Source organism: Labrus bergylta, chromosome 18, assembly GCF_963930695.1.
Source record: "Labrus bergylta chromosome 18, fLabBer1.1, whole genome shotgun sequence".
NCBI lineage: Eukaryota > Metazoa > Chordata > Actinopteri > Labriformes > Labridae > Labrus > Labrus bergylta.
In genome coordinates this window covers 13146357-13160443 of record NC_089212.1, presented here as the reverse complement: position 1 = coordinate 13160443, position 14087 = coordinate 13146357, and the positions used below count along the sequence as shown (strand labels likewise).

General features: G+C 40.7%; 1 protein-coding gene across 4 annotated transcripts in view; it reads left to right on the top strand.

Moving 5' to 3' along the window:
• Window positions 1-485: 485 nt before the first annotated feature.
• The window catches only part of ttll5 (tubulin tyrosine ligase-like family, member 5), a 47023-nt gene continuing 33421 nt past the window's right edge, over window positions 486-14087 (top strand). Inside the window, exons 1-12 of one of the 4 annotated variants that reach the window (XM_020630039.3) lie at window positions 486-728; window positions 1012-1159; window positions 3331-3437; window positions 3544-3626; window positions 4301-4407; window positions 4698-4828; window positions 4927-5009; window positions 7370-7439; window positions 7526-7610; window positions 9156-9257; window positions 9372-9463; window positions 9643-9750. In XM_020630039.3, coding sequence (XP_020485695.1) covers window positions 1101-1159; window positions 3331-3437; window positions 3544-3626; window positions 4301-4407; window positions 4698-4828; window positions 4927-5009; window positions 7370-7439; window positions 7526-7610; window positions 9156-9257; window positions 9372-9463; window positions 9643-9750 — 1027 coding nt within the window. In that variant the 5' untranslated portion in view covers window positions 486-728; window positions 1012-1100. Of the gene's footprint in view, window positions 729-781; window positions 932-1011; window positions 1160-3330; window positions 3438-3543; window positions 3627-4300; window positions 4408-4697; window positions 4829-4926; window positions 5010-7369; window positions 7440-7525; window positions 7611-9155; window positions 9258-9371; window positions 9464-9642; window positions 9751-14087 lie in introns of those variants that run through there. The other 3 variants (XM_020630042.3, XM_020630040.2, XM_065966379.1) reach the window with 3 other exon arrangements.

Here is a 14087-nt window from a genome sequence, read left to right as displayed (position 1 = left end):
TAGGCTGCATTCAACCAAAGAGTACATGTGAAACGAGAGAGTTCTCTGTAAAGACCTGGCCCGAGTCCTACTCAATTGTTTTGAATTCATGTTTACACCATAAACAACTGATTTAACTTGTTATATGATATGTTTACACCATAAACAACTGATTTAACTTGTTATATGATATTTTTACATAAATAACTGATTTAACTTGTTATATGATATCTTAACTCAAGGACTAAATCTCTATTTTCATATGTTCTCGTTCATCATTTACTTTTTTATTTAATCTCCGTGGCTCCTTTAGTTAAAAAAAAACATTCGTATCAAGCCGTCATAAAAATAAAAATAATTCCCACATTGCCTTAAGCTGGTTGGTTTGTTATTTACTTCCAGTATATTGCACACAATTCAAATTATCCAAGAGAATATATTCGCCGTTTGAAAACAGTCACAGCCACCCACCTACAGGACGCAGTGTTCAGTTTGGTCAAGTGGCCAAATAAAGAATTGTCCACGAGTGCGCACTGCGCATGCGCCGTCCTCTGTTGCTACTCAGTTGTTGTAGTTACCAGGAAGATTAACCGCGATGATCAACTGGGCTGACATCAGCTAGCGAGCTAGCTAGGAGGTAGCATGCTGTCGGATATAAGTCAACGCTGGTGTTATTTACGGCGTTTAAAATAGCAATGAGACCTTCTCAAAATAAGTACACTTTGCCCGGTTAGCTTCCCATTCCTAAGGTAACACGTCGGTAACCTCGGTGAAGTCTCATATTCGTTTGTTGGGATATCTGTCTTGGTTACATCTTAACTAGAGTGTAACCTTTAATTGAAATATACTGTTAATTAATTTACGTTCATAAGACATGTAGAGTCCTTTAGGAGCGGTTGTTTTTGACTTCTGAAAAGCATTATTTTGGACTTTGTTAGAGAGCCTTAGTAACGTGGGTATAATGTTATCTTTTGCACGAATGTACTTGGCGTTAAACTGAGCAGTGTTATTCAATGACCTTTGTTTTTGTAGTTGGAGATGGTAGGTGCCATGCTGCAGAAGCCTTTACAAGCCTGTACTGGGACATTTCACCGGGCAGCTCGTCCACTTTTACTGTGAAGATGCCGGCTGTATCCCGGGATAAGGAAGACTCCGAGTCCTCCTCAGATGACGACCAAGAGTGAGTGTTAATACTCCCAAGTTTGCAGCTGTTCAAAATATTCTACTGTAATGTCACATTATAAAGCATCTAACTTTGGATCATGACAGCAGTTGGTCTAATCACCACTTGAGCTACACTTAGTTATACCTTAGTGAGAGCTGACTGTGCCTGTTTTTGAGCCAATTTCCATCTCCTGAATTAGTGTGGATTGCTTAGTATTAGGGTTTAACCTTCAGGTGCCCAGTGTTGTTTTAACTGGAGTGGCTGGTAAGCTTTTAAATACTACTGTCGGTAGATGAGCTTGTCCAAAAAATATCTACTCACACACTTGCATATTACAGTTCACCCTGTCCATCTTATCGGCAAACACACATCCCTTGCAGAAGATGTTGATTCCTTCTGATTGACTCTGACTTTAAGGCTATTTCCTATTTTCTTGCCTGATTCATTAGGAAGAGCTGATATAAGTGTACGTTAATGTAAGGTGAAAGTTTATGGCAACAGACATCTCTGAATAATGCAAGACCTACTCAGTATATAGCATTACAGGCCTATACAGAGGGTCCCTACACACATAAAGACAAACACATGTAAAATAATTCACATGTACAAAAAGACCTTTATGTAAACCAAAAGAACACAGCACATCTGGTATTCACATTATTTGTATTTGTTTTCTTTAAAATATCAGAAACAGTCAATAAAAATTGTAATGGATACTAATGTGGCACTATTTTGGAAAAGATTAACACAAAGTAGAGAACAAGAGTCTTTAAACTAAAGGATATTTCTGATAACGGAAAAGAAGCATATCTTTGCTGGAATCAGGGCATTCTTTGGCATTTTAACTTGAATATTGTTTAAAATTGTATAGGCATAATAATATACACGGGAGCTGAGACTACCTTCAATTAATAGCCTGTGCTTTTATTTACAACGGTCTATAAAATGACCCTGCCTTTATTTGGGACATGCATCAAAAGAAGATAGGCCTTTAATTACTGTCAAACAAAACTCTGCAAAGATGGGAGAGACTCTAAGATTGTACACATTTAAATAAAAGAACATTTAAATGTGTACAAAGTTAGGGTAAAGGGAAAAAAACAACTCACAAATCACTGATTTGAAGTTACTTTGTAAGACAGCCCACCCACAATAAAGCTGCTGCGCTGTGAGTGAGAGAGGGAGACACTCTTGTTAATTGTGATCTGCAAATGAATTAACTCTAAATACATAGTGGGCATCTATTTGAGAGAGCTGCCTTTATTTGTCAAAACTTGCAGCAACACCAGGCTGGTTTAAAAAGACTGGGCCTTAAATCGGGATGAGCTTTTATTTGAAGTGTTACGGTAAGCAAACATCAAAGAAGTACAAAGATTTTGAGATAAGAACTATTTGGAAAATATCTTGTATTTTCTCTTCACCTTTGAGTTCACACTTAGTGTTTGTGTTACACATATTTCCTTCCTTTCCTTTCTTTTCATTCACATTTCAAACAGCTCTGCATTAATATTACTGTGCTGCTAACAATGTGGCCTTTTTGTCAAGACTTGAAACATTTGTTGTGCATAGTCTCTCAACAGTCTTGATGTTGTTATATATTCAATCAAACAACCAGCTGAAATGTTACAGAAGTGTTCTAGGGCTTGCAACAAAACCAGCACAGAGGAAGAAAAAGCTGCCATATTGTCAGTCATACTTGGATACCTCAGCTAGGGGCAGCAATTGTTTACATGCTTCTCCCTCTTATCACAATTGTCCATGCCTGATTGAGCGCTACTCCATCATAATGCTACCTTATCTTATTTTTAGCTTTTAGATAAGCAGGCTGTGTCTGGTACTATCAGATAGTCTGAGGGTTAACAAGGATGTTTATTCGTACAGCATATAAATTTGTTGTTGCCCAGCAGCTCCAGAAAATGTGTGTGGTTCTGTCTCTATCTGTCCATCTGAAACAAACAGCATCTCAGGATACATTCCCCGGGCGTTAGGTAAACCACCCATATAAGCTATTTCACATCATCCAGGAATGAATGCCAAACATTTCAAGCTGTGAAGTTCACCTCGGCATGCGTCTCTATGATATCGTTACAGGGAACTTTATCCAAGTGAAAACTTTCTCCTATCAGATTATTATGGAACATTTAGAAAATCTGCCTCTAACTGTGACTTCATTGTTATTTCTCTAGAGACCATCCCTGCATCGCCTGGTGTGGCCTTAGCAAGAAAATTCCAGTTCTCTTGTTTGTCCCTGAAGCTGCCGTTTCCAAAGATGGCAAGATCTGCTCTATTGGAGGTAAACAACCGAAATGAAAACAAATAATAACACCATCAGAATATGACACCTTCAAAAAGTTGGATACTAAGAATATCTTGTTGTCCCATGTGTTTCATTTGCCTAGAGCGATACAGTTTGGCCTTTAAGATTGTGCGCACAGAAAGCCGCCTGGTACGAGGAATACTCGCCAATCATGGATTCAGTGAGGTAACGTTCTCCACTAAACCTGATATCTATGTGCCTCCTTGCTGTGTAGGATCAGTGATAGTAGGACTGTTTTGATTTCTTTTGACTGATAATGTCGATGTCAAAACCAGGCAATGCACTCATGGAAAAAAAACAAACGAAATGACCTCAAGAGCATTAATCCTGTTTCACGAGGGCACAAAATCCCCGTTTTTTTTTTTCTTTTCCAAAGCAGTTACAATAATTCCCTTTTTATTTCACTTCAATGCTGCTTGACTCCCGTTAACCCATCATCAAAGGCAGACGAGTGTCTACCACGGCCGTGACTGAGCCAAACTTAATAAGACTTTATTGCAAACATCTGGTTCTCCCCATGACACTGAGCTGCCGTGTTAGCTCCGCCCCTTAAGGAATTGTTGGAATAAAACAAAACAAAACTGATTAGATAATATGAGGGCAATGAAAATCTGCAAGTGTGCCTTCCTTTTGCAATAATTTCTGAAGAGCAGGCAGTATCTCTTCAGGTTGGTGTCAGAGTGTCTGTTTTGTTTCTTTGATTTCATAAAGCTGCCATTTTTGATAGACATCGGAATATACTGCTGCTGTCATTTTAAGGTGATTCCTTTTCTCTGATGATATTAAAACATGTTTTTTTTTAAATATTTCTTCTTCATGTCCATCTGTCTGTGTTTCAGGTTCACCCAAACAGTAATGACTTTAACCTGATGTGGACAGGATCCCACCTCAAGCCTTACATTCTCCGCAGCCTTCAAGACTTTCAGAAGGTCAACCACTTTCCCAGGTACGATAGAGAGCTCCAATGTATGAGTTCACTGCCACTGTTTTCTGTGTTATAAATATCAGCCCTGAGCCACTCTAAGCCACTCAGTTCAGGCAATGTGTTTGTTGGCTTCCACTGCAAAGCGCATTTAGTTTGGAACAGTGCCTCTCTGAAACATGAAATGAATCATACTGTCAGGCAGAGGGCGATCTATTGCTGTTATGTGTGCTTTTCTTTTTGTTCTGTCAGTTTCAAAGCTGCCTATCGGATTGCTGGAGTATTTTAAACTTGAAGCTCTGCTCATTTTCTAGGTCGTATGAATTGACGCGCAAAGACCGGCTCTATAAAAACATCCAGCGAATGCAGCAGACTCATGGCTTCAAAAACTTCCACATTGTTCCTCAGACTTTTGTGCTTCCCTCTGAATACCAGGAGTTCTGCAGTAAGACACCTCACACCAACTCTACCTCTCTCTTTATGAAACGTCCACATCCAGTCCAAACATAGACCTGATAAATGTTCTTTTCTCTTCTTTCTCAGATTGTTTTGCTAAGGACAAAGGCCCTTGGATTATTAAACCAGTAGCATCTTCAAGAGGGCGGGGCATCTACCTGGTCAGCAATGTGAGTGATTTGAGGCACTGGACTTCTCAGTTCTTTGAGCCTTTTGTAAAATGAAAGTAGTGTACGCCTCATCACAGATTATTTCTGCAGATGAGAGCTTTTTGTTTGGTTTGGGATGTTTAATATGAAGATTTTTAAGGTGCCTTGTGAGATGGCAGAAATTTATCTTAATTTACCAACAATCAGATCAACCAACCTATTGTTTTTTTCAAGTAACTTGTAAGTTTTGGCACCCACGTGAGCAGAAAATAGTAATATTGATAAATAAAGATCATTTCTATGTCAGTTTTCTTTGATATAAAACAAGGACAAGCTACAAATCTGAACCCTTTAGAAGATTGTTCAAGAGAATTACACTTATTTCTTTTACCTAAGTAAACATATTTAAATGTTGTTAGTTCTAGCTCCACAGAAACATGTCGACAGCACAAATGCCGAGCTGAGGCTTTAAACAGCAGTCCTCAAACCATTGGGTGACTTTAGGGTGGCTACATTTGCTTCTTCAATACATACTATAATTGGGAAGCACTGCTCTATCTCCTCTTTAACACGGATGCAGACCTCTGTTAGAGGTTTGAGCGTTTTGACTGACATGTAAAATGTAAAATGGCACACATTGCAAACTATCACACACACAGAAATAGAAAAACGAGTTGAGAGGAAGGTAGTGTTGTCGTTGAAACCATACTAACCGAAGCCAAGACATATCTGAGACCAGAGTGCTCCGAGACCAAGACAAGACCCAGACATTTAGGGACAGAGATCGAGACAAGACCAAGACCATAAATGTCACTGAAAATGCATCATCTTGTGTGCAGCAGAGTGTCACTTAAACCTTAACAGGGGAAGTTGCGGCTGTAACCGGGGGTTAAAAATATATGTTTTTTCTTTTTGTAAGCGACGTTTTCATTCTAATCACAGTAAAGACGTGGAAAAATAACCTGTCAGTGGTGGTCTTGATTTCAAATCTGGAGTCCGCCCAGTCTGAGTCCCAGACAAGACAGAGTAAAAATGCTTAAGATTCCGAGATGAGACCAAGACCTTCAAAAAGTGGTCTCGAGACCGGTCTTAAGACCAAGACAGATGTCGAGTGCTACAACACTAGAGGAAGGGTAAGGGTCCATACCGAGATCTTTATGTGTAAAGCTGTTTGTTCAAAGAAGAAATTGACATAAAGGGAAATACGCTTATTTGTTTGCATATGGAGAGTGAGGTGAGAAGTTTGATACCACTCACATACTTTTGGAATAACCCTGAAGCTACAGCCAGCAGACAGTTTGCTCAGGTCCTCGCAGACAGGAAACACAGGAAACAGCTTTATGCTAAGCTACACTAACTAAATATTACTCACTGAGTCAATAAGCTTAATGTTCCCCCTAATTCAGGCTTTAACACAGATTTTCATTAATGATAAACCTAGAGGGAGTTAACTGTTAGCAGACTTAAAAAAATACTGTGTGAACTGAAACAGTCACTCAGCCAGATGTTACGTGCGTGTGCGTGTGTGTGTGTGCGTGTGTGTGTGTGCGTGTGTGTGTGTGTGTGTGTGTGTGTGTGTGTTTGTATGGGGGCGCACAGATGCAGCTGTCTTTGAAAGAAATATCAACTAGTGTTTCAGACATTAATAGGCTTTGTGGAGTAAATCACACTCTTCCAAGGCCCGGGCTTATTGGGGGAGCTCAACAAGGTTCTCACTCTTGGAAAACACGTGCACGATTCTTCTTCTTCTTCTCTTTAGGCATTTTTATGAAAGAGTGGAAAGAATGTCAGAGCGATATTTGGAGAGAAGAAGGAAGAAATACGCTCATTTTTTTTGGTGTGTGTTAAGGTTTTCTCTGAACTGTAGCCAGCACTGAGGTTACACTGCACCCCCCCCCCCTTCCCCTCCCCCATCACATGTCCTCTCAACTTCGCCACCTGCAACACATTTCAACCTCATAAATGACCCCTCTCCCACCACCAGATTGTGTTTTTATAGGCTGTTATTGAATGCTGACCCGCCATAGCCAGTGTCATTGCAGTCTCCAACTTTTTCTGGATGTAATGAAGGTTGGATGTTAATGGTTAACAGCAGTGTCACATCATGCATTTGGAATTCAGTATTTAATGCTGTTTTATATGAATATATGGTGGAGGGATGGGAAACATTCAAAACAGTGCATTGGTCAGAGACATACTATTAATACTGTTGATTTAGATTGTGAGGCGCTCTTGAAACTTGTCCAGTTGAAAGTGTCATCTGACCTAATTACTGTAGTCAATAATAATACAAGTATTAACCTTGTCTAACTGATGACAATGTATCATAATAAATACTGCCTTATTATTCTCTCTTCTATTTGTTTTTGTGTCACTTGCAGCCAAATCAGATTGCGATGGATGAAAACATCTTGGTGTCTCGCTACATAAACAATCCACTGCTGATAGATGGTGAGTTTCTCAGACAGAGCTCAATTTGTTAGCAGTGTTTTTGGATTCTGACTGAAGTTTGAAAGTTTCTTTTTTTCTGGTTACAGAGTTCAAGTTTGATGTGCGGCTGTATGTGTTGGTGACATCATACGATCCACTCCTCATCTATGTGTATGAGGAGGGCCTCGCCAGGTGACCTGCGTTTGGATTTTTTTCATTGCTCGTGAAGTTACCTGAGACTACACTTTTTTTTTATTACAGCACATCTGTGGATCAAAGGAGCTACAGTATATGTGACTCTGACATGAAGCGTTTAGATATTGGTACTGCAGTCCAATTTCAAAACATTGAAGAGAGCTGTCCCCCCCGCCCCCCCGCCCCCTCCCTCCAGAGTCGATGTACACGCAGGTTGCCATGTTGCAGACACAGAAGCTTCAGTGTTTAGCCAGCTCTGCATTGGTCTTGAAACCTTTCTGCGATCTAACCTCTCGAAACTTAGAAGGAGGACATACTGGCTGCTGCATTGTTGTCAGAGAAGCCAGCACTGCAACATAGTGTGTTTCATTAATGTCTGATGTAGTAAGTTCACTTTTATGATTTAATTCAGTAGATATCTTACATATTGGTCCTTTAAAAGTAAGTCATGTTGCAGTTTTTCATTAGAATCTACCTGGTTCATACCAAAGACTACACATAAAAAGAAGTGGATGTAGCCACTGTGTGGTCACCTCGACATAAGGGGAATACATATTACTACTCCTTCTATCATGGTTGACGGGTCGCTGTGGTAGCTTCTTCTCAATCTGTGGCAGACATGCCCTACAGGTATATAGCTGTATTGTTTATTTGATCTGAGGACTTGAAGGCAACTCATTAGGAAAATTTTAACAGATGTATTGGATCGACCGAAAAGTAGGATCATTTGATATGATTGGATACGATAAGAAACAAAAGTTGGACAATTTTCTCCTGTTTCAATAGAAAAACACTATTTATTTATTTTCATCCAGTGAAGTGTTCCCGTCAGTCCATTAAAGAAAGGCAGGTTAAAGGCAGTTCTACATTGGCTTCACTATTGAGTCCAACAGCTAAATACACAGTCCATGTTTCCTGCACTTAAGGCACAGTCACAGGTGCTCCTTCAGTGCCCAGCAGAGGGCAGCCTTAACACTTCACATTGGCTGATGAGAAGTGTGCACTGTGTTGGGGACTCTAAAACAAAGCGCTCTATTGTTCCAGTTTCAGGATGTGCTTAACAAATATTTCTGATCGTGTCTTTGTGTGATTGCATATTATTTATTGGTTTGCTGGTATTTAGTGAAACTGTAATCCACTCATCCTAGAGGGGTTATTTTGACAGGCGCAGGTAGGTCAGGAGAGGTTGGATGATTTATGGGACGACAGGTCGGCTTGAGGTTCGTGCTGGAAACAGAGTGCCACCGCCCTCTTGTTTGCTGGTTTGATTATCAGCTGCGAGCAATAAATCACAGCCAAATTCTGAATCCCACTTTTATCTCCTGACATTCCTTTGGGTTGTGTTGGTATTCAGGTACACAGAGCGTGCCAAGGAATTCTCATTATTGCACATGTGGCATCCACTCCTCTTAAATGCTGCCAGAGACTAATGTCTCCCCAAAGTGCCCCCTATCAAAAAAAAAAAAAAAAACAAGTGTCAGCTTTTTGGATGTGGTCATTATGGTAGATAGATGTGTAATAAAAATGTATTTCTGTCTTTAGATTTGCTACAGTCAAGTATGACCGGACAGCAAAGAACATAAAGAACACGTTCATGCATCTGACTAACTACAGCCTGAACAAGAAGAGCAGTGATTATGTCAGGTAATGTCCATCAGACATCAAACATACATCCACTGTGCAGCTGTTATGGGAAGCTGGATAGACTCATCCATTTATCATAACTGGACCATTTGAAGTGCATTTCTTTCTTTTCAGTTGCGATGACCCTGAAGTTGAGGATTATGGGAACAAGTGGAGTATGAGTGCAGTGTTGAGGTATTTGAAGCAGGAGGGAAAGGACACCACATGTGAGTCAACTCTTCATTTTTCTTCCCTTCTCAGTTTTTCATAATTTCCTTTGTTCTGTGATAAAATAACATTTCTCCTGTTTGCTGTTTCTAACACCTACTTTTTTCAAAGTTTCTATCAGTCCTTGCTCAACAGGAGTCTTTGATTAATATTAATCTCTTAATCTCGTCTATTCCAGTGCTGATGAGACAGGTGGAGGACCTCATCATCAAAGCTGTACTGAGTGCTGAGCTACAGATCGCCACTGCCTGCAAGATGTTTGTTCCTCACAAGACAAACTGCTTTGGTAATCCTTTTTTATTCATTTTACCGAATTTTACTGAAACCTTTGTGACCTAGTGGTTAGAAAACCTTCTTCTTAGCCCTCAGCGAGTAGACTGATAGTAAGAAAAACATGTTGTGCAGGAACATGATAATTAAAAGTCCTGCAAAAGTCAGCTTTACAAGATTTTTTTTCCTTTGATTAAAATCTGAACTCTGCACAAATTCCCTCTATTGCTCACAGTTCAAAGACACACATCCTGAGTCATCCATTCTGCAACACCCCTCTCATTTCCTTTCAGTTTCACATTCATTGTCCAGCAGTCCCTCTATACTTTTTCTCCACTGAGCCGAGCTGAGTTCGCAGACAGTCAGTCCTCAGTGTGGAGCCGTCTTGCCCGTCCTTGCCCTTTGACTGTCTGCCGGGTTGCAGAGAGCCTATTGACCGAACCAGGAATCTGCTTCCTCCTCTTTGTTGCCATTCAGGTCTGCCTGATTTAGGCTGACTGTTTTCTTGGCTCCTCTTGCCTCGCAGCAGGCTCGTGTGAACTCCATTTTGGAGCCATTACCCATGTTAGTGTTGGCACTAATTGTCTGCGCTCTCCCCCTCTGTCTGGCGGTCTCTCTGAGATTTGGGGTTTCGCAAAGCCCATTGACCAAACCTCCCTCAGCATTGCTGTCTCTCTTTCACTCTCTTTTTCCTCTTTTCTTGCTGTTTCTGTTTGTTTATTGTCCACACTCCACTGCTCACACTCTCTTTCACCTCTCACGTGTTAGAAAAATAAAGGGCTGTGCAGATGTGACAGGCTTCTGTAGACATAATAGCCCCCCATGATTGGTGATTGTTTTGGTTGTATGCTGTGAGCATAGCAGCATTGACTCACACCATCAGACATTCTCCTGCATATAGATGTTATCTGCACCTGGAGCATCATTGCTAGGTTGAAAAACATACTTTAGCCTGGGCAATGAGTGTGAAAGTTGACCATGCTGGTATTTACGGGGATATGTGGCTTACCAAGCTTCCACCTGGCTCATCACATACGCACTTCATCGGCATGAATAAACAAGGGAATGCAGATCTTTGGAGTAAGAGTCCAAATCAAGAATGGAAAAACAAGTTTGCTCTTTTTTTCATTCAGTTTCTCACTTGGATAGCCTGGTTTATTTGCTATCACACACATGTCCTACACGCAAAATAAATGCTTCATAGGGTGTTAAGTCATACCATATTCATTTCCACACTGCATGACCTTTAGATACTTCACTAAACTAAATTCTTCTACATAAAAAAAAAAACATCTGATGCTGTAGAAAAGCTAATACAAAGTAAAAGTCTTAAAATGGAGAATGAAAGGTTGTGAACATGGATTAAAAGAGTCAAGATTACGGGCGTTGTTGCACTGTTGCCATCTTTTATGTCTGTGTTGGCAGAACAACCCTGACATCTTATATGTTAGCCTAAAGGGACATGTATAGACATAGATACTCTCGCGATGTCATTGTGAAGTACAAAAGCAATTAGGCTCTACACCTTTTACTATGAACATAATACACCGTGGTCTGCTGTGAACATGCACGTTACCCCACTTCAATCATATCACTTTACTATTGAATTTGGTGTAATTGTGTTGTCTTCAGATGGCCCCAGGCAAGTTAATTACAGCATTCATAGTCTTTCTGCAGGATTAAGTTTCCAAAGACAGACATTGACGGTTCAAGAGGACCACCCTTCTCCTCCTACAGTGTGGTCCCATTGCATGCAAACTCCCCGTGCTCGTGTGAGAATGTATGGACTGTATGAATACAGAGACATGTAGGAACCAGTGTAAAAAACCCGGTTTTACAAACAAGCAGGTTGGACTAAGCTTCAGGGAGTCCAGTCTAGTATCTTTGTGTTCTGTTTCTTGTCTCTTAAATAAATCCCACCAAAACCACCAAGGAGCCATGTTCACTTTCTCCTTTTCTTGCACTTTTCCTACATCTACTGGTCCCACTCCTCCTACAGCCCACAGTACACCCAGCATTAACGGTTGGCCTCAACAGCTGCATGTAATAGTAAACAGGTAAAGCATCAGAATGTAGGGCAGTGTGTACATGTGTGTTAGGGCAGTGAATGCACAGATCAAAGCAGCTATTGTTTTTATACAGACTCTGCCTTTGCTGGAAGGGAGCCACGTAACATGGTAAATCACCTTAATCTTAATTTACTGCAAATTAAACCCGGCCTTTTTATGTCTATTAATGGCTTAAATACATTGTTTATTGTTTTCAAATGGGATTTCTGCCCTTTGCGTAAATCACACATCTGTATCTAGATGGGCATACAGTTACAAAATCTTTTTATAGCTCTGTAATGTCTCAAATGGGAAGAAATAAAAACATTTTTTTCGTGTTGCGTTGGTAAGAACTCTGTGTGTGTGTGTGTGTGTGTGTGTGTGTGTGTGTCTGTGGGGAGAAAATGCCACCCATGCAGCTCCTTGCTGCTGCAGTGTGATTAATGGACAGGCTTTCTGCTGAGGGATGCTGATTACGAGATGTTTTGACTAAGATCTGATTAGCCAAGCCAAAGGCCTATTTTATTACACACAAAACATTCCACTTACTGGTCCTGTGTTCCACTGAACGTCCTTCATTAAGTGCTGAGTGTGGTCGAATCCCTCGTCTGTGCACCACTCTTTCTGTTTTACATTTGTCAGATACTCCCACAATTCACTGCAGCGCAGAGCTGGTGTGCCTGTGATGACAGTGTGGCTGCTGTATTATTCAAAAATCTTTTCAGGGATGATTAATGGATTGGCTCTCGCTATCATAATAAGACTGTAGAGCGTTAGCTGTAGCTTTAATTTGTTGTTCTCAGAGTGTTTTTAAATGATTGTGGCTCCAAGCTGCTCCCTGAAACAGCAGTGAAACAGTTCAGCAGCAATCATTTACCCCTGCATGATGCAAGAGTAATTCAATTGTCCTTGCCTATGAAGAAAACACACTTGAAGGAGATTCTTTATGTTGTTTTGAGCCAACAGGCTGCATGGCAAGGGTGGGGAGATTATTGTCTTTGGGCGTTTGTCTCTTGTGGTGAAGTTTCCAGCAGCGCCCATCCAATAATCTAAAAAAATCTTCTTCATCATCCCTTTTTTCTAGCTCACATTTTTTTTTTTTTCACTACCTCCCTTTTTAATGGGTGTGATGTAGATGTTCGCTGCCTCTCCTCTCCTCTCCTTGTCTGTGATGCTTGTTGTGGTTCTCTCTGCGGGCACATTTAACAGCGCTCCCCCCGCAGCGGTTGAGCCGTAGAACAAACTTGTCTAGCAGCAGCGAGTGGCTCTGCAGGCTCATGGGGCAGGAGCGGCGTCTGCTCCTAATTGGGGGAAAATGCACGGCACATGGAGCCTGCTTGTCGGAGGGCTGGTGAGGCAGCGTAACACCTCCCTATTTTCCCCCTGTTGTTGTGGTGCCACTGGTGAGGCACTGCAGGCTCAAGCCCACTTATTTCTCCTCTCCGTTCTTTAAGACTAATGCATGACACACAAACTCTCTCTCTCTCTCTCTCTCTCTGTTTTTATACTAGAATTGGATAGAAAGGGATAAACCTGCAAGTGGAAAATAGAACCTGAGTGCTCTGCTTAAGCACGTACAGCTTAGCAGTGGGAGTCCAGTCCATCCTCGGGAGTTAAAGAAGTTAAAGATGGCAGTGGTAGATTCAGTTGCAGGTCTTGGCTCAGGGATGTATGGCTAACTTTTTTTTCAGTTCCATCATAAAAATAAAGTCTGCAGTTACACCAATTTGGACCTCACATAATAGCAGCACTTGCTCTTGACCCATGTAATATAAACCATTGAACATAATGCAATGTGTATTTTCTCCTACTTCTCATAATACGTGTTATGAAAACATAATTGGAGAAAAAACATTCTGTTAAGGTTTCAGGAAATATGTTTAAGTATTAAAAGAACAGTCACATGATTAAATATTACACTCCAATACATTTGGGGACTCACAAGAGACAGATTAGAAAATCAAGTGGTCTAAATGGAAGTAGCCTGGAAACAAAAACTGGATCCAAATTTCCTTGAGTGCAGTAAGATATCATCTTTTGTAAGAGTCTCCCTGTCTGGTAGGTGCCCATGCCTCTAAAACTCGATGAAGCACAGGCTATCTGGTTTAGGTTTGTAGTCTTTGAGATGAGATAACCCCGATGACATCATCGGCTAACCGTTTTCTCAGTTCTCATGATGAGTAAACTAATCTTTTTGTGTAAAATCAGTGCTTGTTGAATGGAAAGTCAGATAATGTGGCCTTAGACTTTGAATAGCATGTAACTACTTGCAGAGACTTGACCAAGCATCCAACTAGCTTGAAAG